This window comes from Rhinopithecus roxellana, chromosome 8 (genome assembly GCF_007565055.1).
Source record: "Rhinopithecus roxellana isolate Shanxi Qingling chromosome 8, ASM756505v1, whole genome shotgun sequence".
NCBI lineage: Eukaryota > Metazoa > Chordata > Mammalia > Primates > Cercopithecidae > Rhinopithecus > Rhinopithecus roxellana.
In genome coordinates, this window is record NC_044556.1 from 4,878,364 (window position 1) to 4,906,353 (window position 27,990).

Below are 27,990 nucleotides of genomic sequence, written 5' to 3' on the forward strand. Positions count from 1 at the left end.
TGGTTTGTGGTCATAATTATTATTACAATTTATTACACCCTCTTTGACAACAGGTATGGTCTCTGTGGTCTTTAGCAAGAGAGCACACAAAACAGCATGACTTAACTTTTGGAATTATGAGTAGATGAGAAATTACTATGAAGATAAAAGTTGAAACTATATAAGCATGAAAAGTAAAATTTACATGAGGAGGAAAAAATTCCTTAAGTTGTATGCACATGGTTAACACTGACTTCACAGTGTCTTAACAAATAATTTGCCAAAATTATAAACTTGATGTAATCCAAGACTGAAGACAGCTAATAAACTGTTTCTAGGGAACATGTACAGAAGTCTTGTTTGAATAAAAAATACATATTAGTCACATATAATCAAACAACTGAAAATGAACTGAGGCATTACATTGAGCTATGAATAATAGGAAACACTTGAAATTTCCTGATAGAGGAAGGTGCTTATTCTCACATCAAAGTCCTGGGTGAGGCCAGTCACTGCACAGTACAGCAGAAGAACAAGCTCCCCTCTGGCTGGTTTTGACAGCAGCATGGTAGCTGTCAGGCTCAATCAAGAATACAGTCACTACTGGTAAGAACAAAGGTGCTTACCACACAAATTAGACCTTCTGCTAATTCAGTCTACAGACCAGGGGAGTCAGAGCATCAGAGAATATTCCCAACCAGGACAGTCTGAATTAGTTGCCTAGTTCACACATGATAATGTCTGAAGGAAAACCAAAGTGTGGATGGATATTCAACATGGGGCTTCCGGAGACCTGTGTGGAAACCTATCACCTCTGAGAAAATTAAAGTCAAGTCGTTTTGAGGATACTCTTGATTGGCAACCCAAAGTAGCAGGAAAATGGGATGGATGCAGGTGTCCATACAGCCTGTATTCACATTGCTGTCTCCTTGTATGGTGCTTCCAAACCATGACTAAAGCCGTCTTAACTTCCTTCCAAACCTCATGTAAGATAGGTTACTGGTGAATTGTATCATGGAATCACAAATGGAATGGATTCTGGGAAATCTAGTTCCTAACCTACCAACACTGACATGACACAACCCAGAGATCCAACTCCAACTCTAGGTTTTACTGTCCTATCGCAAGTCTCTCATAATTTAAAGCCAATTCTCTTACAGGGTCTTTCTCCACTGTGAATCCTTTCATGTAGTTGAAAGAAACAGAAAGGACTGAAGGCTTTCCCTAATTTCTTACTTTCATGGGGTTTCTCTATGTGACTCCTTTCATGCTCATGAAAGAACTGGGACAAATGAAGGGTTAGGGTTGGGGTTCTCATAGGGTTTCTCTCCAGTATGAATTCTTTCATGTACTCGAAAGTAAGTGGATCGACTGAAGGCTTTCCCACATTGTTTACATTCATAGGGTTTCTCTCCAGTGTGCGTCCTTTCATGGATTCGGAAGTAACTGGAACGACTGAAGGCTTTCCCACATTTTGTACATTTATAGGGTTTCTCTCCAGTGTGAATCCTTTCATGTTTTCGAAACGAACTGGAACAACTGAAGGCTTTCCCACATTGCTTACAGTCATAGGGTTTCTCTCCAGTGTGGGTCCTTTCATGGATTCGAAATGAACTGGGGAAATCAAAGGCTTTCCCACACACCTTACATTTATAAGGTCCGTTGCCAGTGTGCTTTATCATGTGTCTTCGAACACTCGCGAGACAAGTCAAAGCCTTCCCACATTCCTTACATTCAAAAAGTTTCTCTCCGGTGTGAGTCCTTTCGTGACTTCGAACAGAACTGGCACACCTAAAGGCTTTACCACACTGTTTACATTCGTAGGGTTTCTCTCCTGTGTGAGTTCGTTCATGGATTCGAATGTACTTGGAACAACTGAAAGCTTTCCCACATTGCTTGCATTCATAGGGTTTATCTCCAGTGTGAGTCCTTTCATGGATTCTAATGTAACTGGAACAACTGAAGGCTTTCCCACATTGCTTGCATTCATAAGGTTTTTCTCCAGTGTGACTTCTTTCATGTATACGAAATAAACTGGGATAATCAAAGGCTTTCCCACACACCTTACATTTGTAAGGTACACCTCCCCTATGCGTTAACATGTGTCTTCGAATGCTTACAAGAGAAATAAAGGTTTCTCCACATTCCTTACAATCATAGGGCTTTCCTCCAGGATGCGTCCTTTCACGTACTGGAAAAGAGCGATGATAACTCAAGGCTCGTCCACACTGGTTACGTGTATATGACTTCTTTCCATATTCCTGATATTCATTTGGTCCACGTCCAGTGTGATCTCTGATGTGCCTATTAAGGGATGAAGGACCCATGCCAACTTCTCCACACACACTGCGTTCACATGCTTTTACTCCAGGAGTTTTCTTGTTCAGAATACCATGTGGAATCAGGCTGAAGGTTTCTTCACCTTGACTACCTTCTTTACTTTCACAGAGTCTCTCTGGAATATGACTTGTGGGAAAAATGAGAAGCACATTATTAATGTTTTGTTTATAAATGATTTTATATTCATTAATAGGTACTAGACTTATATTCACTTTTTTAAAACACAGACAGAATCTCACTATGTTGACCAGGTGTGAACCCTGAACTCCAAGGCTCAAGGGATCTTCTCACCTCTGCCTCCCAAAGTGCTGGGATTACAGGTGTGAGCCACCGTGCCTGGCCTTGGACTCACATTTTTAACATTATCAGGGAAAGTGTACATTTTATGCCTGTCTCAATTGTTTGAACATGAATGTACTAAATGGTCTGCAATAGGTCACAACCATACCTATTATCAAAAAATGATATTCATGGCCAGGCGCAGTGGCTCATGCCTGTAATCTCAGCACTTTGGGAGGCCAAGAAAGGCAGATCACCTGAGGTCGGGAGTTCAAGACCAGCCTGACCAACATGGAGAAACCCTGTCTCTACTAAAAATACAAAAAAAAAAATTAGCTGGGCATGGTGGAGCATGCCTGTAATCCCAGCTACTCAGGAGGCTAAGGCAAGAGAACTCCTTGAATCCAGGAGGCAGAGGTGCAGTGAGCTGACATCATACCATTGTACTCCAGCCTGGGTAAAAAGAGCAAAACTCTGTCTCAAAAATAAAGAAAAGAAAATGATATTCGTGGCCAGGTGTGGTGGCTCACATCTGTAATCCCAACACTTTGGGAGGCTAAGGCAGGTGGATCACCTGAGGTCAGGAGTTCGAGACCAGCCTGGCCAACATGGTGAAACCCGATCTCTACTAAAAATACAAAAAATTAGCCAGGCGTGGTGGCGGGTGCCTGTAGTCCCAGCTACTCGGGAGACTCAGGCAGAACTGCTTGAACCCAGGAGGCGGAGGTTGCAGTGAGCCAAGATGGCACCCTCGCACTCCAGCCTGGGCAATGAGTTGTGAAATTCCCTCTCAAAAAAAAAAAAAAAAAAAAGATATTCATATTCATATGAGGTTTCTTAATACTGTCTACAAGTGAAATATTTTGCAAACACTGAACATCTGTGTTACACTTAACTATGTTTTTGGAAAAGATTTTCTTTTCTTTTTTGAGATGGAGTTTCCCTCTGTCACCCAGGCTGGAGTGCAGTGGCGTGATCTCGGCTCACTGCAAGCTCCACCTCTCAGGTTCACACCATTCTCCTGCCTCAGCCTCCCTAGTAGCTGGGACTACAGGCGCCCGCCACCATGCCCGGCTAACTTTTTTTTTGTATTTTTAATAGAGACGGGGTTTCACAGTGTTAGGCAGGATGGTCTCAATCTCCTGACCTTGTGATCCGCCCACCTCAGCCTCCCAAAGTGCTGGGATTACAGGCATGAGCCACCATGCCTGGCTTAGAGAAGATTTTCTAAAAACAAATCAGTTTGAAACTGGGCTTATATGTTGTTTGCTTGTTTTTAAAAATGCCTACCGGGCACGGTGGCTCACATCTGTAATCCCAGCACTTTGGGAGGCCGAGGCGGGCAGATCACAAGGTCAAGAGATCAAGACCATCCTGGCCAACATGGTGAAACTCCGTGTCTACTAAAAATACAAAAAATTAGCTGGGTATGGTGGCACGTGCTTGTAGTCCTAGCTACTCAAGAGGCTGAGGCAAGAGAATCGCTTGAACCTCGGAGGCGAAGGTTGCAATGAGCTGAGATTGCACCACTGCACTCCAGCCTGGCAACACAGTGACACTTCATCTCAAAAAAAAAAAAAAAAATCCTAACAATATGAAATGCTCTCAAGGAACAGAGCTTTCTTTTGTGAGTGCAAATTACCTTATATTTCTCCTGGGAATTTTGAATGGGTCTTCAATGTTCTGGTCTTCCCATTGTTTTCCTGAAATGTAGACCCACAAAAGTCATTATGAATTAGTACAAAATTATGAAAAACATATTAGATTCTATATTCACAATTCCCTGCACCCATGCCTGGTTTATTCCCCAAAGAGTTAAGGAGCTAGAAACACTTGTTCTCTAGTTTACTAAGTGAAGGAATATTGTCACCCTTACCTATAGAAGCCAGGTTCCTGAAGGTTTCCCGCATCACATCTCTGTAGAGATTCTTCTGGGAAGGATCCAGCAAAGCCCACTCATCCTGGGTGAAGTTCACAGCCACATCCTCAAAGGCCACTGAGTCCTGAAACATCCCACATGTGTGGAGGAGGAAGGTTGAGACTGACAGCACTGGGGGCCTAGACTTTATTCCCAAGTTCTCAGGATGCTGTGCTCTCCAAACATTTATTTCAAGATTCCACAGTCATCAAACTTACCCTCTGTCTAGACTTACTTCCTTCCACAAAGCAATTCTGCTGCTAGAACTGAACTGGCAACAGCAGAACAGGAACATGCCTGTCTGGTGGGAGAAGTATGTACTGCCTGGGCCACCCCTAATGTCTCTCTGTAAGGTGGGTCTGTAGCACCTGTTGTAACAAACATGTAGTAACTAGTGTGCAGAAAAAAGTGAACATTAGCCACCCTGATGACTGTGTATCTTTAGAAACGCTTGTGCAGTTTGAGCTTTGACAGTATCTGGGTACTGGATTTTAGACAGGATCCCGCCAACCTAACTGATAAGAGTCATAACTTACTAGAACAGACTCCCATAGCAAAATCTCTGTGGGAAGCAGTACAGGGTAGGAAAACCTAACTGATGAATTACTGAAGGCTAAGTGTGGATAAATTTAAGAAGTAAAAATCTGGCTGCGCACGGTGGCTCACGCCTGTAATCCCAGCACTTAGGAAGGCTGAGGCAGGTGGATCACCTGAGGTCAGGAGTTCGAGACTAGCCTGGCCAACATAATGAAACCCTGTCTCTACTAAAAATACAAAAAAAAAAAAAAAATTAGTCAGGCGTGGTGGTGGGTGCCTGTAATCCCAGCTACTCGGGAGGCTGAGGCAGGAGAATTGCTTGAACCCGCAAGGCAGAGGTTGTAGTGAGCTGAGATCACGCCCGTGCACTCCAGCCCAGGCAACAGTGTGAGACTCCATCTCGAAAAAAAAAACAAAAAAAAAAGTAAGTAAAAATCTGGCCAGGTGTGGTGGCTCACGCCTGTAATCCCAACACCTTGGGAGATGGAGGCAGGAAGATCACTTGAGCTCAGGAGTTCAAGACTGGCCTGGACAACATAGCGAGATCTCTTGTCTACTAAATATTTTTTTACATTAGTCGTTTTAAAAAAAAGAGGTAAGGTCGGGAGTGGTGGCTCACGCCTGTAATCCCAGCACTTTGGGAGGCCAAAGACCAGAGGATGGATTGAGGCCAAGTGGTCAAAACCAGGCTGGGAAACCAAGTGAGACCCTACGTCAGGAAAGGAAAAAGGAAAGGAAAGGAGAATAGAGGAGAGGTGAGAGGGGAGAGGGGAGAGGAGGGGAGGGGGGAGAGGGGAGGGAGATGGGAGGGGAGGGGAGAGGGGAAGGGACATGGAGAGGGGAAGGGAGATGGGAGGGGGAGGGAAGGGGAGATGGGAGGGGTGGGGAGGAGGTGAGGGGAGGTACACATACATAAATGGTAAAATGACTTTTGGCAAGTGTGCCCAGATTCATTATAGGAAAAAAAATACTTTTCAAAGAATGGTGCTGGCATGGGTACAAAGATGAGAACAGCAGACACTGGGGCCTACCTGAAGTGGGAGGGTTGGAAGAGGGTGAAGGTAGAAAAGAGACCTATCAGGTACTATGCTCACTACCTGCGTGATGAAATACAACAACCCCCAGTAACACACAATTTACCCATGTAACCAACTTGCACAGGTACTCCCTCAACCTAAAATAAAAGTTGAAAAAAAAAAATGGTTCTGGAAAAACTGGATACCTACACGTGAAAAAATGCAGTTGGGGCCGGGCGCAATGGCTCACGCCTGTAATCTCAGCACTTTGAGAGGCCGAGGTGGACAGATCACCTGAGGTCAGGAGATCCAGACCATCTTGGTTAACACGGTGAAACCCTGTCTCTACTGAAAATACAAAAAAATTAGCTGGGCGTGGTGGTGGGCGCCTCGGGAGGCTGAGGCAGGAGAATGGCGTGAACCCGGGAGGCGGAGCTTGCAGTGAGCCGAGATTGCGCCACTGCATTCCAGAATGGGCGACAGAGCGAGACTCTGTCTCAAAAAAAAAAAAAAAAAAAAAAAATGCAGGCCGTTTTTTTGGACTAAGATTCTATACTAGGCCCCAAGAAATGAGACCAAACAAAAATGGAGTCACTCATGCTAAGTGACACAAGATCAAACTAAAATGTTTAAAGAAGCAGGTAGATCCTCAAACATACCCATTTTTTCCCCAAAACAGGAGACTCACAGCAACCAATAGGAAAGGGCCCAGTCAATCTCAGCTGGCATAATAAGGCCATCCCCTCTGCTTTACCCTTTCAATAAAAGTAACCCAATGTTAACCAATCTGCTTTGTTCCTGTTCTGTGTCCCTTGTTCCTTACACAAACAACCCTTCTGTCATGCCCAACGGGAGCTCTTATTCTATTTTATAGAATGGGATGGTATACTAATTCATGAATTGCAAATAAAAGCCAACTGGATCTTTTAACTGTGTTCTAATTTTCCTTTTTAAACAAAAACACAGGACAAAAGTTTCCATTGGGTTTGGCATTGATTTCTTGGATAAAACACCAGAACATGGTTCGCAAAATAAAAAAAACACAAATTTTGGCCAGGCGCGGTGGTTCACGCCTGTAATCCCAGCACTCTGGGAGGCTGAGGTGGGTGGATCATGAGGTTGGGAGATCGAGACCATCCTGGCTAACACAGTGAAACCTCGTCTCTACTAAAAACACAAAAAATTAGTTGGGCGTGGTGGCGGGCGCCTGTAGTCCCAGCTACTCTGGAGGCTGAGGCAGGAGAATGGCGTGAATCCGGGAGTCGGAGCTTGTAGTTAGCTGACATTGCACCACGGCACTCCAGCCTGGGCAACAGAGCAAGACTCCGTCTCAATAAAAAAAAAAAGACAAATTTTATTTCACCAAAATTAAAAACTTGTGTGGGCCAGGCAGCTGGGGGAAGAGGATTCCTTGAGTCCAGGAGGTTGACACTGCAGTGAGCTGGGATCACATCATCACTGCACTCCAGCCTAGGCGACAGAGAAAGACCCTGTCTCTAAATAAATAAATAAATAAATAATAAATAATTCTGTGTGTCAGAAGACACTATCAACACTGGGAAAAGGCAACCAGGGAATTGTAAAAAGTATCAGCAAATCATATATCTGGCAAGGTGTTAGTATCAAGAACATATAAAGAACTCCTATGACTCACAACAAAAATTAACCACTCCAAAGAACAAGTGTTGGCAAGAAGGTCAAGAATTTGGGGTCAGGCACAGTAGCTCACATCTGTAATCCCAGCACTTTGGGAGGCCAAGGCAGACAGACCACTTGAGGTCAGGAGTTGAAGACCAGCCCGGCCAACATGGTAAAACCATGTTTTTTCTACTAAAAATACAAAAGCTAGTGAAGTGTGGTGGCACACACTTGAAGTCCCAGCTACTCCGGAGGCTGAGGCAGGAGAATCACTTGAACCTGGGAGGTGGAGGTTACAGTGAGCTGAGATCACGCCACTGTACTCCAGCCTGGGCAACAGAGCAAGACTCAGTCTCAAAAAAGAAAGAAAACATTTCAACAAAGAGTTCAGTGATCTAATTGGCTATTATTAGGGAGTCATGAATCAAGAAGCATCCCATCTGTGAAACAGAAAGGCACTCCATAAGTTTGTTGATCTAAAAGGAAGAAACTTAGGTAAAATCAATATAAATGGACAGTCTACTGGGGCCAGAGCTGAGGACTGCAACCCAGGAGTACAGATTCAAGTTGCCCTGAACATATACTCTAATTAGCAGCAGTTACACGAGGTGTTGTTGTTGTTGTTGTTTTAGACAGAGTCTCGCTTTGTACCCATGGTGCTGGCATGGGTACAAAGATGAGAACAACAGACACTGGGGCCTGCTTGAAGTGGGAGGGTTGGAAGAGGGTGAGGGTGGAAAAGAAACCTATCAGGTACTATGCTCACTTGGTCATCCAGGCTAATATTCACTCGGTCACCCAGGCTGGAGTGCAGTGGTGTAATCACGACTTACTGCAACCTCGACCTCCCTAGGCTCAGATGATCCTTGCACCTCAGCCTCCATAGTAGCTGGGACTACAGGTGCACACTACCACATCTGACTACTGTTTTATTTTTATTTTTTGCGAAAGAGTCTCGCTCTGTTGCCAGGCTGGAGTGCCATGGCGCAATGTTGGCTCACTGCAACCTCTACCTCCTGGGTTCAAGCGATTCTCCTGCCTCAGCCTCCCGAGTAGCAGGGATGACAGGCACACACCACCATGTCCAGCTAATTTTTGTACTTTTAGTAGAGATGGGTTTCACCATGTTGGCCAGGATGTTCTCTTATCTCCTGACCTCATGATGTGCCTGTCTTGGCCTCCCAAAGTGCTGGGATTACAGGCATGAGCCACCGCACCCGGTCTGTTTTATTGCTTTGTAGAGACAGGGTCACTATGTTGCCTGAGCTGGTCTCAAACTCCTGGGCTCAAGCAATCCTCCCGCCTCAGCCTCCCATAGTGCTGGAATTATAGATGTGAGCCACTATGCCCGGCCACACGGCCACGCCACGCGTGGATTTTTAAAGGCAAAAAGGGGACAAAGGGAGTGGGCTGATACAAAGTTGTCAGGAATTCCCACTGGTTTACAGAAATAATATTCATTAATGACTGGCTATATACACCGTTATGCTATAAGGTCTAGGATATGATGTCTGTGTGGCATTAGGTTAATTTATAGCTAGTTGTAGCAATAGCAAGCAGTTCCAAGGGATGAATACCTAGCTCTGAGGCGGTAGAACGTGATTGCTATCTCATTTGAATGCTTCTGGGCCTAATTTGAAAGAGTTCACGTTATTCAAATGAAAATTCTTTGCTTTCTTCAAATTGAGTAGAGGAGGTGGGCTTTACAGGCAGAAAAGGGATGAAGAAAGCAGAAATAAAAATAAAAAGGGGGCCGGGCGCGGTGGCTCAAGCCTGTAATCCCAGCACTTTGGGAGGCCGAGACGGGCGGATCACGAGGTCAGGAGATGGAGACCATCCTGGCTAACACGGTGAAACCCCGTCTCTACTAAAAAAATACAAAAAAAGGCCGGGCGCGGTGGCTCAAGCCTGTAATCCCAGCACTTTGGGAGGCCGAGACGGGCGGATCACGAGGTCAGGAGATGGAGACCATCCTGGCTAACACGGTGAAACCCCGTCTCTACTAAAAAAAATACAAAAAATCTAGCCGGGCGAAGTGGCGGGTGCCTGTAGTCCCAGCTACTCGGGAGGCTGAGGCAGGAGAATGGCGTAAACCCGGGAGGCGGAGCTTGCAGTGAGCTGAGATCTGACCACTGCACTCCAGCCCGGGCGACAGAGCGAGACTCCGTCTCAAAAAAAAAAAAAAAAAAAAACTAGCCAGGCGACGTGGCGGGCGCCTGTAGTCCCAGCTACTCGGGAGGCTGAGGCAGGAGAATGGCGTAAACCCAGGAGGCGGAGCTTGCAGTGAGCTGAGATCCGGCTACTGCACTCCAGCCTGGGCGGCAGAGCGAGACTCCATCTCAAAAAAAAAAAAAAAAGGCCGGGCGCGGTGGCTCAAGCCTGTAATCCCAGCACTTTGGGAGGCCGAGGCGGGCGGATCACAAGGTCAGGAGGTCGAGACCATCCTGGCTAACACAGTGAAACCCCGTCTCCACTTAAAAAATACAAAAAATTAGCCGGGCGAGATGGCGGCGCCTGTAGTCCCAGCTACTCGGGAGGCTGAGGCAGGAGAATGGCGTGGACCCGGGAGGCGGAGCTTGCAGTGAGCTGAGATCCGGCCACTGCACTCCAGCCTGGGCGACAGAGCGAGACTCCGTCTCAAAAAAAAAAAAAAAAAAAAAAAAAGGGCTGGAAGCAGAGGCTCATGCCTGTAACCCCAGCACTTTGGGAGGCCGAGGCGGGCAGATCACAAGGTCAGGAGATTAAGACCATCCTGGCTAACACGGTGAAACCCCATCTCTACTAAAAATACAAAAAATTAGCCAGGCATGGTAGCACGTGCCTGTAGTCCCAGCTACTGGGGTTGGCTGAGGCAGGAGAATCGCTTGAACCCAGAAGGCAGCGTTTCAGTGAGCCGAGATCACGCCACTGCATTCCAGCCTGGGCGACACAGCGGACTCCATCTCAAAACAAAAACAACAACAACAACAAAGAGTTGTATCATTTCAAAATTATTTTCCTTATAGGACTAAAGCAGAGGTGACTTCCTTATCATGTTGACTCAGGTTAGCTGGGACCCTTCTGATTGGCTGCTATGAATCCCTGGTGTTTTGGAAAACTGGCCTATTTTAAAGTTTCGTATGATTACATGGCACCCTCCATGAGACGCCATTCTCGTCTAGGCTGTTTGGGCCTAGTGCAGACGCTTAGTCCAGAACAATGGCCTCCCATAAATTGTATTTAACAATACATACAATGAGTTTTTTTTTTTTGAGACAGGGTCTTGCTCTGTTGCCCATGCTGGAGTGCAGTGGTGTGATCTCAGCTCACTGCAGCCTGGACCTCCCAGGGCTTACACAATCCTCCCACCTCAGCCTCCCAAGTAGCTGGGACTAGGGGCATGCACCACCACAACTCGCTATATTTTTTATCTTTTGTAGAGATGGAGTCTCACTATGTGGCTCAGGCTGGTCTCAAACCCCTGAGCTCAAGGGTTCAAGTGATCCTCCCGGCTCAGCCTCCCAAAGTGCTGAGATTACAGGCATGAGATACCATGCCCGACTTGAGATATTGTTTAGTATTTTTATCTAGGACAGGCAGTGGCTGATGCCTGTAACCCCAACACTGAGAGGCCAAGGCAGGAGAACTGTGTGAGCCCAAAAGTTCAAGACCAGCCTAGGCAATACAGTGAGAGTCTGTGTCTACAAAAAAAATTAAAAATTTTTATTTGGTGGTGGGGGTGTATGCCTGCAGTCCGAGCTACTCAGGAGGCTAAGGTGGGAGGATCCCTTAATCCCTGAAGGTTGAAGCTGCAGTGAGCTATGATCGTGCCACTGCACTCCAGCCTGGGTGACACAGTGAGACTCTATCTCAAAAAAAAAAAAAAAAAAAAAAAAAAGACATCTGTCACATGCTATAAAATGGATAAAATGGATGTTTCAGCACATTATGCTAAGTGAAATAAGCCAGTCAAAAATTATGTATTATATGGTTCTTCAATAACTCCTGTGAGGTTGTCAAACACATAAAAGCAGGACGTGGATGGTAGTTGCCACCAGTGCAAGGAGGGGGGAAAGGAAGTGGCTGTTCAATGGCTATAAATTTTAACTTTTGCAAGATGAAAATTTTCTGCAGAATAGTTACATAAGTATAATTAACACTACTGAACTGTACACCTAATTATGGATTAATTTTCTGTTATGCATTTTTTTACAATTAAAAATTATTTTCAAAAACCCAAACAAATAGATTTTTAAATAGGCAAAGAATTTGAATAGCCATCTCTCTATGAAATACACAAGTTGCCAACTGGCACACGAAAGCCAAGCAGGGTTAAGAACTGGTAGCAAGGCCGGGCGCGGTGGCTCAAGCCTGTAATCCCAGCACTTTGGGAGGCCGAGACGGGTGGATCACGAGGTCAGGAGATCGAGACCATCCTGGCTAACACGGTGAAACCCCGTCTCTACTAAAAATACAAAAAACTAGCCGGGCGAGATGGCGGGCGCCTGTAGTCCCAGCTACTTGGGAGACTGAGACGGGAGAATGGTGTGAACCCGGCAGGCGGAGCTTGCAGTGAGCTGAGATCCGGCCACTGCACTCCAGCCTCGGCCACAGAGCGAGACTCCGTCTCAAAAAAAAAAAAAAAAAAAAAAAAAACTGGTAGCAACTGGCCAGGCACAGTGGCTCACACCTGTAATCCCAGCACTTTGGGACTTTGGGAGGCCGAGACAGGCGGATCACAAGGTCAGGAGTTCGGGGCCAGCCTGGCTAACACAGTGAAATCCCGTCTCTACTAAAAAAATACACAAAATTGGCCGGGCACAGTGGCTCAAGCCTGTAATCCCAGCACTTTGGGAGGCCGAGACGGGCGGATCACGAGGTCAGGAGATGGAGACCATCCTGGCTAACACGGTGAAACCCCGTCTCTACTAAAAAAAATACAAAAAACTAGCCGGGCGAGGTGGCGGGCGCCTGTAGTCCCAGCTACTCTGGAGACTGAGGCAGAAGAATGGCGTAAACCCGGGAGGCGGAGCTTGCAGTGAGCTGAGATCCGGCCACTGCAGTCCAGCCTGGGCAACAGAGCGAGACTCCGTCTCAAAAAAAAAAAAAAAAAAAATACACAAAATTAGCTGGGCGTGGTGGTGGGCACCTGTAGTCCCAGCTACTCGGGAGGCTGAGGCATGAGAATGGTGTGAACCCGGGAGGTGGAACTTGCAGTGAGCCGCGATTGCGCCACTGCACTCCAGCTTGGGCGACAGAGCAACACTCCGTCTCAAAAAAAAAAAAAAAAATTGGCAGTAATTGCTTGAAATGTCATAAACTAAACAAAAACCCTGAAGCTACCTGGGCCAACAGATTATGGCTGAGACATATGATAGACCATCTAAAGCCTGGGAAGAAAAGTCGAGGAGAAAAATTTCTTTCAGAAATCAGGATACTCAAAAAACCCAGGTATGCTGGGGAATTGAGAATGCTCCCTTCATGCCCAGGAAAGAACGCATTTCCAGAAAAGACCTTTTCTGGGTTCAAAAGAATTCAAAAGAATTGAATTCAAAAATAATACAAAAGAATTCAAAAGAATTGCTTGAACCCGGGAGGCGGAGGCTGAGATTGTGCCACTGCACTCCAGCCTGGGCAACAGAACGAGATTCCGTCTCCAAAAAAAAAAAAAAAAAGAAAGAAAAAAATTCAAATCCCACTTTTCAACAAAAACAAAATCACAAAGAAGACAGAAAAACATGGTTCATCAATGGGAAAAAATTGAGATAAACCATCTCTGAGAATCCCGTTATTGAATTCACTAGACAAAGACTTTAAGCAACTGCCTTAACTATGCTCAAAGTAGTAAAGACAACCATGGAGAAAGAAATAAAGAAAACTAGGAAAAGGATGCATACAATAATATCAACAAAAAATTACAGGTACAGTGGCTCATGCCTGCAGTTCCAGCAGTTTGGGAGACCAAGGTGGGTGGATCACAAGGTCAGGAGTTCAAGGCCAGTCTGGCTAACATGGTGAAACCCCGTCTCTACTAAAAATACAAAAAAATTAGCCAGGCATGGTGGTAGGCGCCTGTAATCCCAGCTACTTGGGAGGCTGAGGCAGGAGGACTGCTTGAACCCAGGAGGCGGAGGTTGCAGTGAGCTGAGATCATACCATTGCACTCCAGCTCTGGGTGACAGGACAAGACTCAGTCTTGGGGGGAGAAAAAAAATATATATATATACATATATATATACACACACACACACATATATATACACACACACATAAATTATTTTTTAAAAGACTACACTGAAAGTATGGATCTGGAAGATGCAAAGCACAACTAAAATGAAAATTTCCCTATAGGTGTTCAACGGCAAATTCAAGCAAGCAAAATAAGAATCAGCTAACTTGAAGATAAAATTAACCACCTTGAAGAAAGAAAAAATAAATTTGAGAGAATGGGAAAAATTGTTGGAGTTTGGTTGCACAAGGTGAGAACAGTTAACACTACTAAGCTGTACACAAAAATGCTTAAGATGGTAGATTTTTAATTATTTTTATAACCACAATTAATAATAACAAATCGTTGGATATGGTGGCTCATGTCTATAATCCCAGCATTTTGGGAGGCTGAGGTGGGCAGACAGCTTGAGCTCAAGAGTTCAAGACCAGCCTGGACAACATGGCAAAACCCTGTCTCTACAAAAAATACAAATATGAGCTGAGCATGGTGGCATGCCCTCTAGACTCAGCTACTCAGAAGGCTGAGGCAGGAGGATGGCTTGAACTCAGGAGGCGGAGACTGCAGTGTGCCGAGATGGCACCACTGCACTCCAGCCTGGGCAGCGAAGCAAGACCCTGTCTCAAAAAAAAAAAAAAAAAAAAAAAAAAAAAAAGCTGTTGTAACAAACCAGCAAAAAACACATTGATTAGAAAATGGGCAAAATTGGCTGGGCATGCTGGAACACACCTGTAATCCCAGCTACTCAGGAGCCTGAGGCAGAAGGATCTCAAGCCCAGGAGTTCAAATCCAGCCTGAGCATCACAGCTCTTATAAAAAAAAAAAAGTGAAAATATAAATAAATAATGAATGGGCAAAGAACTTGAATGGACATTTATCCAGGATATACACAAATGGCCAATAAGCACATACAAAGATGCTTAACACCACAGATCATTAGGGACACACATTTTACACAATGTAATTTCAAATAGTTACTCACCACTTGAATAGCTTTTGTCTCATGTAAAATATACACTGACAGAAAATCTTTAAAATGGCTATTTATTATTCTATGGAAAATTATAAACAACTAAAATATTACAACTGCTTCAAATCTAGCATAGGGGAGACATAACTGAAGATCATGTCAATTGGAGAGGGGAAGTTGACATTTGGGATTGTGGCAAGGGAAACCAGAAACTTAGGAACTTATTTTGAGCCTGATATGGTTTGGCTGTGTCCCCACCCAAATCTCATCTTAAATTGTAGTTCCCATAATCCCCACATGTTATGGAAGGGACCCAGTAAGAGGTAATTTAATCATGGGGGCAGTTACCTCCATGCTGTTCTCATGATAGTGAGTTCTCACAAGATCTGATGGTTTCATAAGTGGCTTTTCCCCCTCTTCGCTCTGCACTTCTCCTTGCTACCACCATGTGAAGGACACGTTTGCTTTCCCTTCCATCATGATTAAGTTTTCTGAGGCCTTCCCAGCCATGCTAAACTGTACGTCAATTAAACCTTTTTCCTTTATAAATTATCCAGTCTTAGGTATGTATTTATTTGCAGTGTGAAAATGGACTAATACAGTAAATTGCTACTGGGTAGTGGGGTACGCTCCCATAAAGATACCTGAAAATGTGGAAGCAACTTTGGAACTGGGGAACAGGCAGGGAGGGGTTGGAACAGTTTAGAGGGCTCAGAAGAAGACAGGAAAATGTGGGAAAGTTTGGAATGTCCTAGAGACTTGGAGGGCTCAAGAGACAGGAAGATGTGGGAAAGTCTCAACTTCCTAAAGACTTCTTGAATAGCTCTGACCAAAATGCTGACAGTGATATGGACAATAAAGTCCAGGCTGAGGTGGTCTCAGATGGAGATGAGAAACTTGTCGGCAACTGGAAGCAAAGGTGACTCTTGTTATGTTTTAGCAGAGGCTGGCGGCATTTTGCCCCTGCCCTAGAGATCTGTGGAACTCTGAACTTGTGAGAGATGACTTACAGTACCTGGAGGAAGAAACTGCTAAGCGGCAAAGCATTCAAGAGGTGACAGAACATTAAAGTTTGGAAAAATTGCAGCCTGACAATGGAACAGAAAAGAAAAACCCAGCCGGGCGTGGTGGCTCATGCCTGTAATCCAGCACTTTGGGAGGCCTAGGCAGGCGGATCACCTGAGATCCGGAGTTTGGGAGCAGCCTGACCAACATGGAGAAACCTCTTCTCTACTAAATATACAGAATTAGCTGGCTGTGGTGGCACATGCCTGTAATCCCAGTTACTCGGGAGGCTGAGGCAGGAGAATCGCTTGATCCCAGGAGGTGGAGGCTGTAGCGAGCCAAGATCGCGCCATTGCACTCCAGCCTGGGCAACAAGAGCAAAACTCTGTTTCAAAAAAAAAAAACAAAGAAAAGAAAAACCCATTTTCTGGGGAGAAATTCAAGCCAGCTACAGAAATTTGCATAAGTAATGAAGAGCCAAATGTTAATTGCCAAGACAATGGAGAAAATGTCTCCAGGACACATCAGAGACCTTCATGGCAGCCCCTCCCTTCACAGGCCCAGAATCCTAAGAGGAAAAAATGGTTGGTTTCCTGGGCCTGGTTCAGGGTCCCTTGCTATATGCACCATAGGCACTTGGTGCCCTGTGCCCAGCCACTCCAGTCATTGCTAAAAGGAGGCAAAGTACAATTCAGGTCATGGCTTCAGAGGGTGCAAGCCCCAAGCCTCTGCAGCTTCCATGTGGTGTTGGTCCTGTGGGTGCACAGAAGGCAAGAATTGAGGTTTGGGAACCTCTGCCTAGATCTCAGAGGATGTGTAGAAATGCCTGGATGTCCAGGCAGAGCTGTGTTGCAGGGGCAGAGCCCTCATGGAGAACCTCTGCTAGGGCAGTGCAGAAGAGAAATATGGGAGTCGGAGCCCGGGACACAGAGTCCCCACTGTGGCACTGCCTAGTAGAGCTGTGAGGAGAGGGCCACCATCCGTCCTCCAGACCCCAGAATGGTCGATCCATTGAGAGCTTGCACCGTGCACCTGGAAAAGTCACAGACACTCAATGCCAGCCGTGAAAGCAGCAAGGAGTGGGGGGTTGTACTTTGCAAAGCCACAGGGGCAGAGGTGCCCAAGGTTGAAGGAGCCCACCTCTTGCATCAGCGTGACCTGGATGTGAGACATGGAGTCAAAGGATATTATTTCAAAGCTTTAAGATTTAATTACTGCCCTACTGGATTTTAGACTTGCATAGGGCCTCTACCCCTTTATTTTGGCCAATTTCTCCCATTTGGAATGGGTGTATTTACCCAATGCCTGTACCCTGACTGTATCTAGGAAGTAACTAACTTGTTTTTGATTTTACAGGCTCATAGGCAGAAGGGACTTGCCTTGTCTCAGATGAGTTTGGACTTGTACTTTTGAGCTAATGGTTGCAATGATTTAAGACTTTGGGGGACCGTTGGGAGGGCATGATTGTTTTGTAATGTGAGGACGAGATTTGGGAGGGGCTGGGGGTGGAATGATATGATTTGGCTGTGTCCCCACCCAAATGTCCTCTTATAGTTCCCCTAATCCCTGCGTGTCATGGGAGGGAGCAAGTGGGAGATAATTTAATCATTGGGGTGGTTACCTCCATGTTGTTCTCATAACAGTGAGTTCTCATGAGATCTGGTTTTATAATAGGCTTCCCCAACCTTTACTCTGCACTTCTCCTTGCTGCTGCCATGTGAAGGACATATTTGCTTCCCCTTCCACCATAATTTTAAGTTTCCTGAGGCCTCCCCAGCCATACTGACCTGTCAATGAAACCTCTTTCCTTTATAAATTAGCCACTCTTGGGTATGTCTTTATTAGCAGCATGAAAACAGACTAATACAGAGCCCTGGGAAAAACTAGGCTGAAGAGGCCAGATGCAGTGGCTCACGAGGTCAGGAGTTCAAGACCACCCTGGCCAAGATGGTGAAACCTTGTCTCTACTAAAAATACAAAAAAATCAGCCAGGTGTGGTGGTGGGTGCCTGTAATCCCAGCTATTTGGGAGGCTGAGGCAGAGAACTGCTTGAACCTGGGAGGTGGAGGTTGCAGAGAGCCGTGATCGCACCACTGCACTCCAGCCTGGGCGACAGAGCAAGATTCCATCTCAAAAAAAACAAGAAAAGAAAAACTAGGCTGAAGAGGTCTCAAGTACTCCTTCCTTCACCAAACTTGAGTCAAGCTCCTCAGAGCCCTCTTTTTGACTAGGCCTTGGCACTGGCCTGCAGAAGTCGGTTTCAGCAAGAATCCATCTAAAGTAGTTTATAGAGACTCCTCCTACCTTAATATCCAATCAAGTTCTTTTTCCACCACCTATGAGACCCAACCAGGTTCCATTCTCTCCCTCACCTTGTCCATTGGCTATAAATCCAGTAATATTCTTGCTGCATTCAAGGTTGAGTTCAATCTCCCTCCCCTATTACAGCTGTCATGACTCGCTGCAATTGTGCTGAATAAACTCTTCCTTGACATTCCTAACAAGTTTCCAGTGCAATCTCTCTTTAACAGGGAACAAGGCTGTAAACTTGAGACCCTGCTTCATATATCTGGAATGCATAGGGGATGACAGGCTCCCTCCCACTGGGGATGAAGGAGCTGGGAACCACACATGCCATTCTGCCGGGCCCACCCAAGTCTGACTCCATGGAGGGGGAGGTTGTCCTGAGAGTACCTCCCACCCACAAACCCAAAACACCAGGCTCAGATTTCTCTCTGGATGGCCACTCCCTGTTGTCACCCCATGATCGGGGTGAGATCCAGGATTGCAGGTACACAACTGTCCAGAGAGGTCCAGGAGGTAGACTGCCTCCTACAGTGATGGGACAGGATACCTGGGAGTCGTGGCTGCCAATTCAGCCCCCAACCTGATGGAGTGTGATGGAGGGACTGAGACTCAGGCTGCTTCTGAATACGATTCCCCACCAGATACAGGATTTGCAAGTTGTTCTTCCACTTCGTGAATTATCTGTTCAAGTTCTTGGTGTCCTTCGAAGAACAAAAATTACCAATTTTGATGAAGTCTGAACTTTAGTTAGTAACATATTGGCTCACCAATTCTGATCATCATCATATATGATATATTGATTCATCAATTGTATGATATATATGATAAATGATACCATATTTATGTACTTTGGGAGGCCAAGGTGGGAGAATCACTAAGCCCGGGAATTAGAGATCAGCCTGGACAACATAGTAAGACCCCATCTACAAAAAAAAAAAAAAAATTAGCCAGGTGTGGTGGTGCACACCTGTGGTCCCAGCTACTTGGGAGGCTGAGGTGGCAGGATCACTTGAGCCCTGGAGGTCTAGCCCACAGTGAGCAGTGATTGCACCACTGCACTCAAGCCTGGGTGACAGAGCAAGACTTTGTCTCTTAAAAAAAAAAGAAAAGAAAAAAAAAAAAGTAGGGGAAAACAATGACCTGTGGAGGAGAATATGGAAACGCTACATATTATCTGTTCAATTTTTCTGTCAAACTGCAACTGGTCTAAATAATAAAGTTTATTAAGTAAAATAGTGAATAAAATACCATTTCATGGAAGATTCATGTCTATGTGAAATAGATAGATGGCATACAATATAACATACAGGATGATATTACTTGCACAAAAAACAGACAAAAATAAGGCCAGGCATAGTGGCTCACACCTATAATCCCAACACTGTGGGAGGCAGAGCCGGGTGAATTGCTTGAGCCCAGGAGTTTAAGACCAGCTTGGACAGCATGGCAAAACCCCATCTCTACAAAAAAAAAAAAAAAAAAATACAAAAATTAGCTGGTGTGATACTGTGCACCTGTAGTCCTAGCTGGTTGGGAGGCTGAGGTGGGAGAATCGCTTCAGCCCGGAGGCGGAGGTTGCAGTGAGCCAAGAGCACCACTGCACTCCAGCCTGGGCTACAGAGTGAGACTCAAAAAAAAAAAAAGGCTAAGACTAGCCAAGATGTTGTACAAAATACAGATACAGTTAGGGTTGTTAACAGACTGAATGTTTGTATTCTACCACCATCCCCTGCCCAAAATTAAATTTCATTGGCTGAAATCCTAACCCCCAAACTAAATGCAGAAACCAGTATGCATGCAACAAACAGGCAAAGAAACCACAAAAAACCCTTTTTGTCATAATATTAATGGTAATAACTTACTAAAAACTCAAGAGAGGAAAAGCCAAGCAAAATTCAGCCTAATGATAAATAGATGGTAAAACTATTAAGAACCGCCTTTTAAAAATGAGGACCTGGTCACCTGGGAGTACAGAAGGGACATGAGATCAGGACATACCAGAAATGCCCAACACCCATTTATGAATCTGGGTGGTGAGTCCATCGGTGTTTCACACACACTACTGTCCTCTCCCCAGTGTGGAAATGCTCCCTCCTCCAGGGTCTCGGTTCTCACAGCCAACACTTACCCAGTCAGGTGAAGGTTCTGATCTGTAGTGTCTTTTTTCATATGCCATTTTTGACACCAAATGTGTGGTGTTTGCTGAACACCAACTAAATCTCCAATTCTCCAACACCAACAAAGCATTCAACAAATCAATTCTGACACTACCCAGAGTTAACAGGGACCCCATAGGTTCAGGGCCCAGACGATAACACTGCCCCACTGCAGATGCCAGTCACAAGCCCCAGGGATCACCCATACTTCTCAGCAACTGCATAGAAATCAGAAATGGCCAAACGGAAGGGAAGGATGTAAGGGAAAATGGTGGCGGAAAATTGGGTAGGTAGGTAATCCTGGAAATAGCTATGGTTAAAGAAATTCCCCCATCTTTTGTATTCTGCAGGAGTAGCTTACACAAAGAAACACTCTTCTCATTATGACTTAGATGACACTTCTTTTTTACCCATGGCAAAGCCACACACAGACTAGAAATTCCCTTTCTTTTCCTCATAATTGATTAGCTGAATAGCTTTGTCTTCAGTGATCAGTCAGAACAAAGTACCTGTTAACCAAACTTTGGTTAAGTTTCTCTCCTTCCTCCCGCCCCTGAACTTTGACCTGCTCTCAGCCTGAGCCTATATACAATCCCTCTGATGACCCTCCTAAGAACAGACTGCCTTCAAGATCTAGGTGGGACTGTGCACCCTGCATCCTGCCTTCCACCTCCCACCTTCTTTCTCATCATTTGTTCCTTCCTATGAAAGAAAATTCTTTTCTGTCTAAACTTGGAGATGCTTGCAGATTTATTTATTTTTATTTATTTATTTATTTTGAGACAGCGTCTCGCTCTGTCCATCGCCCAGGCTAGAGTGCAGTGGCGTAATCTTGGTTCACTGCAACCTCCGCCTCCCGGGTTCAAGCCATTCTCCTGCCTCAGCCTCCTGAGTAGCTGAGATTACAGGCATGCGCCAACACACCTGGCTAATTTTTGTATTTTTTAATAGAGACAGGGTTTCATCATGTTGGTCAGGCTGGTCTCATACTCCTGACCTTGTGATCCGCCAGCCTTGGCCTCCCAAAGTGCTGGGATTACAGGCGTGAGCCACTGAGCCCAGGCTGAGATGCTTGCAGATTTTTTTTTTTTTTTGAGACGGAGTCTCGCTCTGTCGCCCAGGCTGGAGTGCAGTGGCGCGATCTTGGCTGACTGCAAGCTCCGCCTCCTGGGTTCACGCCATTCTTCTGCCTCAGCCTCAGTCCCAGAGTAGCTGGCACTACTGGCACCGGCCGCTACACCCGACTAATTTTTTTGTATTTTTAGTAGAGACGGGGTTTCATTGTGTTAGCCAGGATGGTCTCGGTCTCCTGACTTCGTGATCCGCCCGCCTCGTCCTCTCAAAGTGTTGGGATTACAGGGGTGAGCCACTGTGCCTGGCCACTTGCAGATTTTATACTTGGTGCCTTCTTCCCTTTCAATTCTCCTTTGGAAGAAAGTCTTCTAAAGTCCTGGTTGGTGTGGCGGTACGCCCCCCAGTCCCGCCCGCCGTAATCCTGGCACTTTGGGAGGCTAAGGTGGTAAGACTGCTTGAGGCCAGGAGTTAGAGACCAGCCTGGGCAACACAACATCCTCTATTTTTTTTTTTTTTTTTTGAGGCGGAGTCTCGCTCTGTTGCCCGGACTGGAGTGCAGCGGCCAGATCTCAGCTCACTGCAAGCTCCGCCTCCCGGGTTTACGCCATTCTCCTGCCTCAGCCTCCTGAGTAGCTGGGACTACAGGCGCCCGCCACCTCGCCCGGCTAGTTTTTGTATTTTTAGTAGAGACGGGGTTTCACCGTGTTAGCCAGGATGGTCTCGATCTCCTGACCTCGTGATCCGCCCGTCTCGGCCTCCCAAAGTGCTGGGATTACAGGCTTGAGCCACCGCGCCCGGCCTCATCCTGTCTCTATTAAAAAAACTTTTTAAAAAAAATAAGCCAGGCATCACAGCATGTGCCTGTAGTCCCAGCTACTTGGGAGGCTGAGGTGAGAGAATTCCTTGAGTCCAGGAGATCGAGGCTACAGTGAGCTATGATTGCACCACTGCACTCCAGCCTGAGATAGACTGAGACCCTGTCACAAAAAAAAAAAAAAAGAAAGAAAGAAAAAAAACAACACTCCTTACCTAAATCCAGATTTGTTTCATTAGAAATGTCTAGAAACAGACCCAAGATAATAGCAAGTACATTCTCAGAAGGGCATCACCTCAACCCCCTCTGCCTATGAATCCCCAGCTTTCCGGGGCTCTGAGCTTCTCTCAGTATAAAGGGCTCCACCCAAGGTCAGTTGTGAGCAGCTGGGACACTGCAGGGGAGGCTCCCCAGCAAGAACAACTGGGCCTATAATGTCCTCTCTTTGAAAGCTCGAGATTGGCCTTAGTTTGAAGTCACTGGTCTGCTGTCTCTGTTTCCCAGTCAAGGTTATGCACTTAATTTTCAATGAGAAAATCAATACCTAGGGTTTGAAGAATCCAGCAAAATCATTCAAATTCACTGCTTATAGCAGGGAAGGAAATTGTGAGGCACTTAAATTTCACACCTTAACAGAAAAAGTAAAAGTATCCATCCTCTTCAGACAATAAATGTTATTTATTCTTTCTATGGTAATAAATCATGTATTGAATCATATTTGAACACTTTTAGGAGTTGCCAAGTCCTGTCCTATTAGGACTTTGCATTAAACTCTGATGCCTACAAAAAGGAAGAGAACAGTTATCCACTGTCACAAGTTTGCCACACTGCAGAGGAATTGATGTTTTGGTGAATCTCTGTAATTCACCAATTTATTTACTACACTTACTTGTGGAAATGTACTCATTTTTCTGCAGTCATGATAGAAGAGAGTTTTTCTCTCTTTCTTTTCCTTAGTAGTATTCCCAGCACTAAGCCCTGGAATTCTATTTGAAATCACCACCTCCACCCCGCTCCCCACCCCAAAAAGATAACATACTTGAGAAACTTACTACACTTGCTTTGGGAAAGAAAAAAGTAATTTTTTTTTTTTTTTTTTTTTTTTTTTTTGAGACGGAGTCTTGCTTTGTCATCCAGGCCGGAGTGCAGTGTCGCGATCTCGGCTCACTGCAAGCTCCACCTCCTAGGTTCACGCTATTCTCCTGCCTCAGCCTCCCGAGTAGCTGGGACTACAGGCGTCCGCCACCACGCCCAGCTAATGTTTTTGTATTTTTAGTAGAGACGGGATTTTACCGTGTTAGCCAGAATGGTCTCGATCTCCTGACCTCATGATCTGCCCGCCTCGGTCTCCCAAAGTGCTGGGATTACACGCATGAGCCACCACGCCCGGCCGTAAGTAGTAATTTTTAACAAAGATAAGACTAGATATTTAATGTTTTCTGAAACCCACTTCCTTCTTGCCTCTTTGGGAAACTGTCTTATATTTCAAGCTCTACAGATGAAATACATTTATAGTTACTTAAAAAAAAAAAAACTAAACTAAAACTGCAATAAGTGAACAAATCTTTTGCAGGAGACAAACCCAGGAAGGCACTGTGCTAACCTGGAACAGAGGTATATCTGACTCAAGTTTCAGGTCATTCTTTTTTTTTTTGAGAAGGAGTCTCAGTGTGTCACCCAGGCTGGGGTGCAGTGACATGATCTCGGCTCACTGCAGCCTCTGCCTCCCCGGTTCAAGTGATTCTCGTGCCTCAGTCTCCCCAGTAGCTGAGATTAGAAGCAGCCGCCACCACACCCAGCTAATTTTTGTATTTTTAGCAGACAGGGTTTCGCCATGTTGGCCAGGCTGGTCTCGAACTCAAGGCCTCAAGTGATCCGCCCACTGCAGCCTCCCAAAGTGCTGGGATTACAGGCGTGAGCCACTGCGCCTGGCCTAGGTCAGGTCATTCTACTACCTGGGATATCGCCCACCCCCTAACCTGCTCACTGAAGGGCTCAGTGAGCACCCTTCCAGGAGACATTGCATTGTGTCCCCCGTCTGCCGAAAGTACATTTTGCTTCTCAGGTTCTTGGATCACCTCAATGGGACGGGTTTTCCTGTCCTTGGGATAAGTTTCCTCACTTCCCTAGTCTAAAAGAATCCAGAGGGCAAGAATCCTATCTGGTTTTCCCCTCAATACCATCGTCCATTTGGCTGGACACCAATGTGTCCCACAAGGAATGGAATCTGGAATTAGGGGAAGAAAAAGCTGAGTGTCCCAGGGGTGAGCTTTGAGAGAGATGGGAGATCAGGAGACTCCTCCGACCCCAGGACACCCAGCTCCTCCACTAAGAGGCCCCAACCCATACTTCAGGCTGTCCAGTGGGAGGAGACTCAGCAGGCTGATATTCACTAGACCCTTGAAGACATCTGGCTTCTGTGGGCATCCTGTGTCAGCCCAAACAGCCCTGAAGCCCAGGACCAGGAAAGGAGGATGCTCTGAAGACACATCACAGTTTAAAGTTTCCAAAGGGGAACCCCAACCCAAGACACTGTTTTTTGTTTTTTCTTTTTTATTTTAGGGTCCAGGTCTCACTATGTTGCTCAGGCTGGTCTCAAACTCCTGGCCTCAGGTGATTCTCCCGCCTTGGCCTCCCAAAGTGTTGGGATTACAGACGTGAGCCATGGCACCAGGCCAACCAAAAGACATTCTGAGAACATCCCTGTGCCTAGGAGAGAGAAAAGGAGAAGAGGCACAAAGGTTTTCTTACAGCAGGGTCTCATACATGTATTCTCTGCTTTCCTCTCCTGTGAAATGTTCAGAAACAGAAAACGAATATTTTTAAAAGGCCAATCAATTGCTCCTCGAAAAAAAAAATACAAATTAATTAGTTTGAAATGTGCAATAAAGGACAAAGAATTGACCATGTCGTGACTGGAGTTAGCTTTTGGGAATATGGTGAAAGAAGTGGTATCAAGAATTATTTACAAGCCCTAAAGGAGTCAGGCTAGGGGAACAAGGTCAAGGATTTGGGACCCTGTCCCCCTGGGGAGTGTTAAAATAATTAGGAGGCAATTAGAAGGCTGTGGCTGTGGTGTCCTGGTTTCCTACCCAAGGAAACAAAAATCTAAATCAAATGAAATTCTTTTATTTGATTTTATATTTTTAAAAATTTTAGTAGTTTTTTGGTCTCAGTCTGAATATGTTCATTTAAAAAAATTTAATAGAGATGGGGTCTCGCTATATTGCGAGGGTGGTCTTCAATTCCTGGGCCCAAGCAATCCTCCTGTCTTGGCCTCCAAAAGCGCTCAGATTACAGGTGTGAGCCACCACGCTCCAGTCTCAAATGAAATTCTTATAAATTAGCAGTTTATAGGGAAATGAAATTCAGGGTTAATAAACCACAACCACCAATCCACCTCTGACTATATAAGCAGAAAATGTCCAACTGGTAGAGCAAATAAGGCGACTACATAACTGTCACCAACCAAGTACTGAGTTTGGTTCGCTTCCTCCTGCACCTTACAGCCCTTCCTTCCATCCCCTCCAAAGGATCACCAAGCGACAAACCACGACCGAGAGCTTCTCCACCGATGAACCGCTGTTTGCTCAAATAAACTCTTAATTTTTAAAGGGAGAAAGGAGGGACGGGGGGGCGGCCACAGACCGCAGCTCCTGCCACACGAACCCCACACCCGAGGCGGGATTCCCCCCATGACCCTCCCGCGGCCCCCGCACCATCTGGGGAGACGCGGGGCTGCAGGGCCGCAGGCGTCGCGCAGGGACGGGACAGGACGCCCGGGGTCCCAGCTCTTGGCCAGCCCCACCTTGCGGCCGAGGGGACCGGGAGCCCAGGTGCGCCAGGGAACTCGGGTCCCAGACCCCGGAGTCCCGCAGGGAGGCCTGGGTCCCTCCACAGCCGGTTCCGGCCGGTTCCAACCAGCCCCTCCCCCCCGGTCTGGGGACGCCTAGCCCCTCACACGCACCATTTCTCGGCTTCCAGGTCTCCCAGCGCCTTCCCTACGACTCCCGCGACCTGTACAGGTCACGGTGCGCCAGAGGCTGCGGCGGAGACACCTTGGGCCTCTCGGAGAAAGGGAGAAGCGAGCCCGGGCGGGGGCTGACGCCAGAAACAAAGGCTCCGTGGGGAGGCGCAGGCCCTGCCCTCCTCTCTCAGGCGCATCTGAATGGACAGTTGGCAGGGCCCCGCCCCAGCGCCCCTGATTGGATAGGGCTCCATGACCCGCCCCCTAAGGCCTGAGTGACGTACGAAGCCATGGAAACGTGGCTGCGCGGAGCAGTGTTGACTGGCTCTAGCCACTGCCCTTCTCAGGCCGAGTTTCCTCCCTACACCCAGCCCGAGGGATATTTGAGAGTTTGTTTGTTTTGTTGTTTTTTTTTTTTTTTTTGAGACGGAGTTTTGCTCTTGTCGCCCAGGCTGTAGTGCATTGGTGCGATCTCAGCTCACTGCAATCTCTGCCTCCCGGGTTCAAGCAATTCTCGTGCCTCAGCCTCCAGAATAGCTGGATTGCAGGCACCCCGCCACCACGCCCGGCTAATTTTTATATTTTTTGTATTTTTAGTAGAGATGGGGTTTCGCCATGTTACCCAGGCTGGTCTCCAACTCCTGACCTCAAGTGATACGCCCGCCTCGGCCTCCCAAAGTGCTGGGATTACAGGCCTGAGCCACCGCGCCTGGCCTTGTTTTGGTTTGTTTCCTGCCTTCCTGCCTTCCTTTCCCCGTCCCTTCCTCCCTCCCTCCCTCCCTCCCTCCCTCCCTGTCTCCCTCCGTCCCTTCTTTTTTTTTTTTTTCTTTCAGGGTCTTGCTCTGTCACCCAGGCTGGACTGCAGTGGCATGATCTCGGCTCACTCCAGCCCCAACCTCCCGGGCTCAAGCGATCCTCCTGCCTCAGCCTTCCTAGCAGCCGGGACCAAAGGCACGCCCCACCACACTCTGCTAATTTTATTTTTGTTGGTGGCGGTGGTGTGTGTGTGGGCCGCAGGGGGTGGGTAGATGGGGTCTCACTATGTTGACCAGGCTGGTCTTGAATTCCTGGGCTCAAGTGATCTTCCCGCCCCAGCCTCCCCAAGTGCTGGGATTACAGATGTGAGCCACCGCCAGGCCAATATTTGCATTTAATGCAGAGCTTGCTTCTAGCTTGCCAGAGTAGGCACTGTCGTCTTCCGGCACTTCCTGAGCTCTTCCTTCTAACTCCTTCTGGACACAAAGCCACCAGTATGTGCAGGGAACTGCACACTCACTGTGAAATGGAGCAATCGCCTTGCTTCAGAACAGGAGGGAGCCCAGGCTAGGCCAGGGAGGACAGGAAGAGGAGGGAGGGCCTGATGTTCGGGGAAACGGGGATTTGGGATGAGGCCTGCCAAGGCTTCCTCCCATACCCTCCGGTCCCTGAGAAAACATCTATACGTGGAAAAAAAAGTAGAAGTAACTGAGGTGAGAGGAAGGATACTCTCTGAGGAAGTGATGTAGGATGAGACCCAAAGTAATGTATTAGTATAAAAAGGCAGGTTAGGCTGGGTGCAGTGGCTCACACCTGTAATCCAGCACTTTGGGAGGCTGAGGCAGGTGGATCACCTGAGGTCGGGAGTTTGAGACCAGCCTCACCAACGTGGTGAAACCCTGTCTCTACTAAAAATACAAAATTAGCCAAGCATGGTGGCACATGCCTGTAATCCTAGCTACTTGGGACGCTAAGGCAGGAGAATCGCTTGAACTCGGGAAGCAGAGGTTGCAGTGAGCCAAAATG

General features: G+C 46.5%; 1 protein-coding gene across 4 annotated transcripts; it reads right to left on the reverse strand.

Annotated features, from left to right (window-relative positions):
• On the reverse strand, positions 1–26,413 carry ZNF627 (zinc finger protein 627). 4 transcript variants are annotated; one of them, XM_030936827.1, is made up of 5 exons: positions 26,209–26,380; positions 18,745–18,898; positions 4,475–4,601; positions 4,241–4,301; positions 1–2,445 (listed from the first exon to the last, which is right to left on the reverse strand). In XM_030936827.1, the coding sequence occupies exons 3-5, from the start codon at positions 4,506–4,508 to the stop codon at positions 1,251–1,253; spliced, it is 1,290 nt and encodes a 429-aa protein (XP_030792687.1). In that variant the 5' UTR covers positions 4,509–4,601; positions 18,745–18,898; positions 26,209–26,380; the 3' UTR covers positions 1–1,250. The 4 variants fall into 4 exon arrangements, 3 of the variants coding, with proteins under 3 accessions (XP_030792687.1, XP_010359987.1, XP_030792686.1); XM_010361685.1 differs by lacking the exon at positions 18,745–18,898 and having other exon boundaries at positions 26,209–26,413; XM_030936826.1 differs by lacking the exons at positions 18,745–18,898; positions 26,209–26,380 and adding an exon at positions 4,752–4,997.
• Positions 26,414–27,990: the final 1,577 nt, after the last annotated feature.

What these genes read in the sequence shown, in the direction of transcription:
- ZNF627 (XM_030936826.1), bottom strand. Translation starts at nt 4,811, where the DNA reads ATGTTCCTGTTCTGCTGTTGCCAGTTCAGTTCTAGCAGCAGAATTGCT. An exon ending in CAGGAACCTGGCTTCTATAG is followed by an intron (nt 4,302 to 4,474) that starts GTAAGGGTGACA and finishes TCTACATTTCAG; the next exon opens with GAAAACAATGGGAAGACCAG. An exon ending in ATTCCCAGGAGAAATATAAG is followed by an intron (nt 2,446 to 4,240) that starts GTAATTTGCACT and finishes TTTTCCCACAAG; the next exon opens with TCATATTCCAGAGAGACTCT.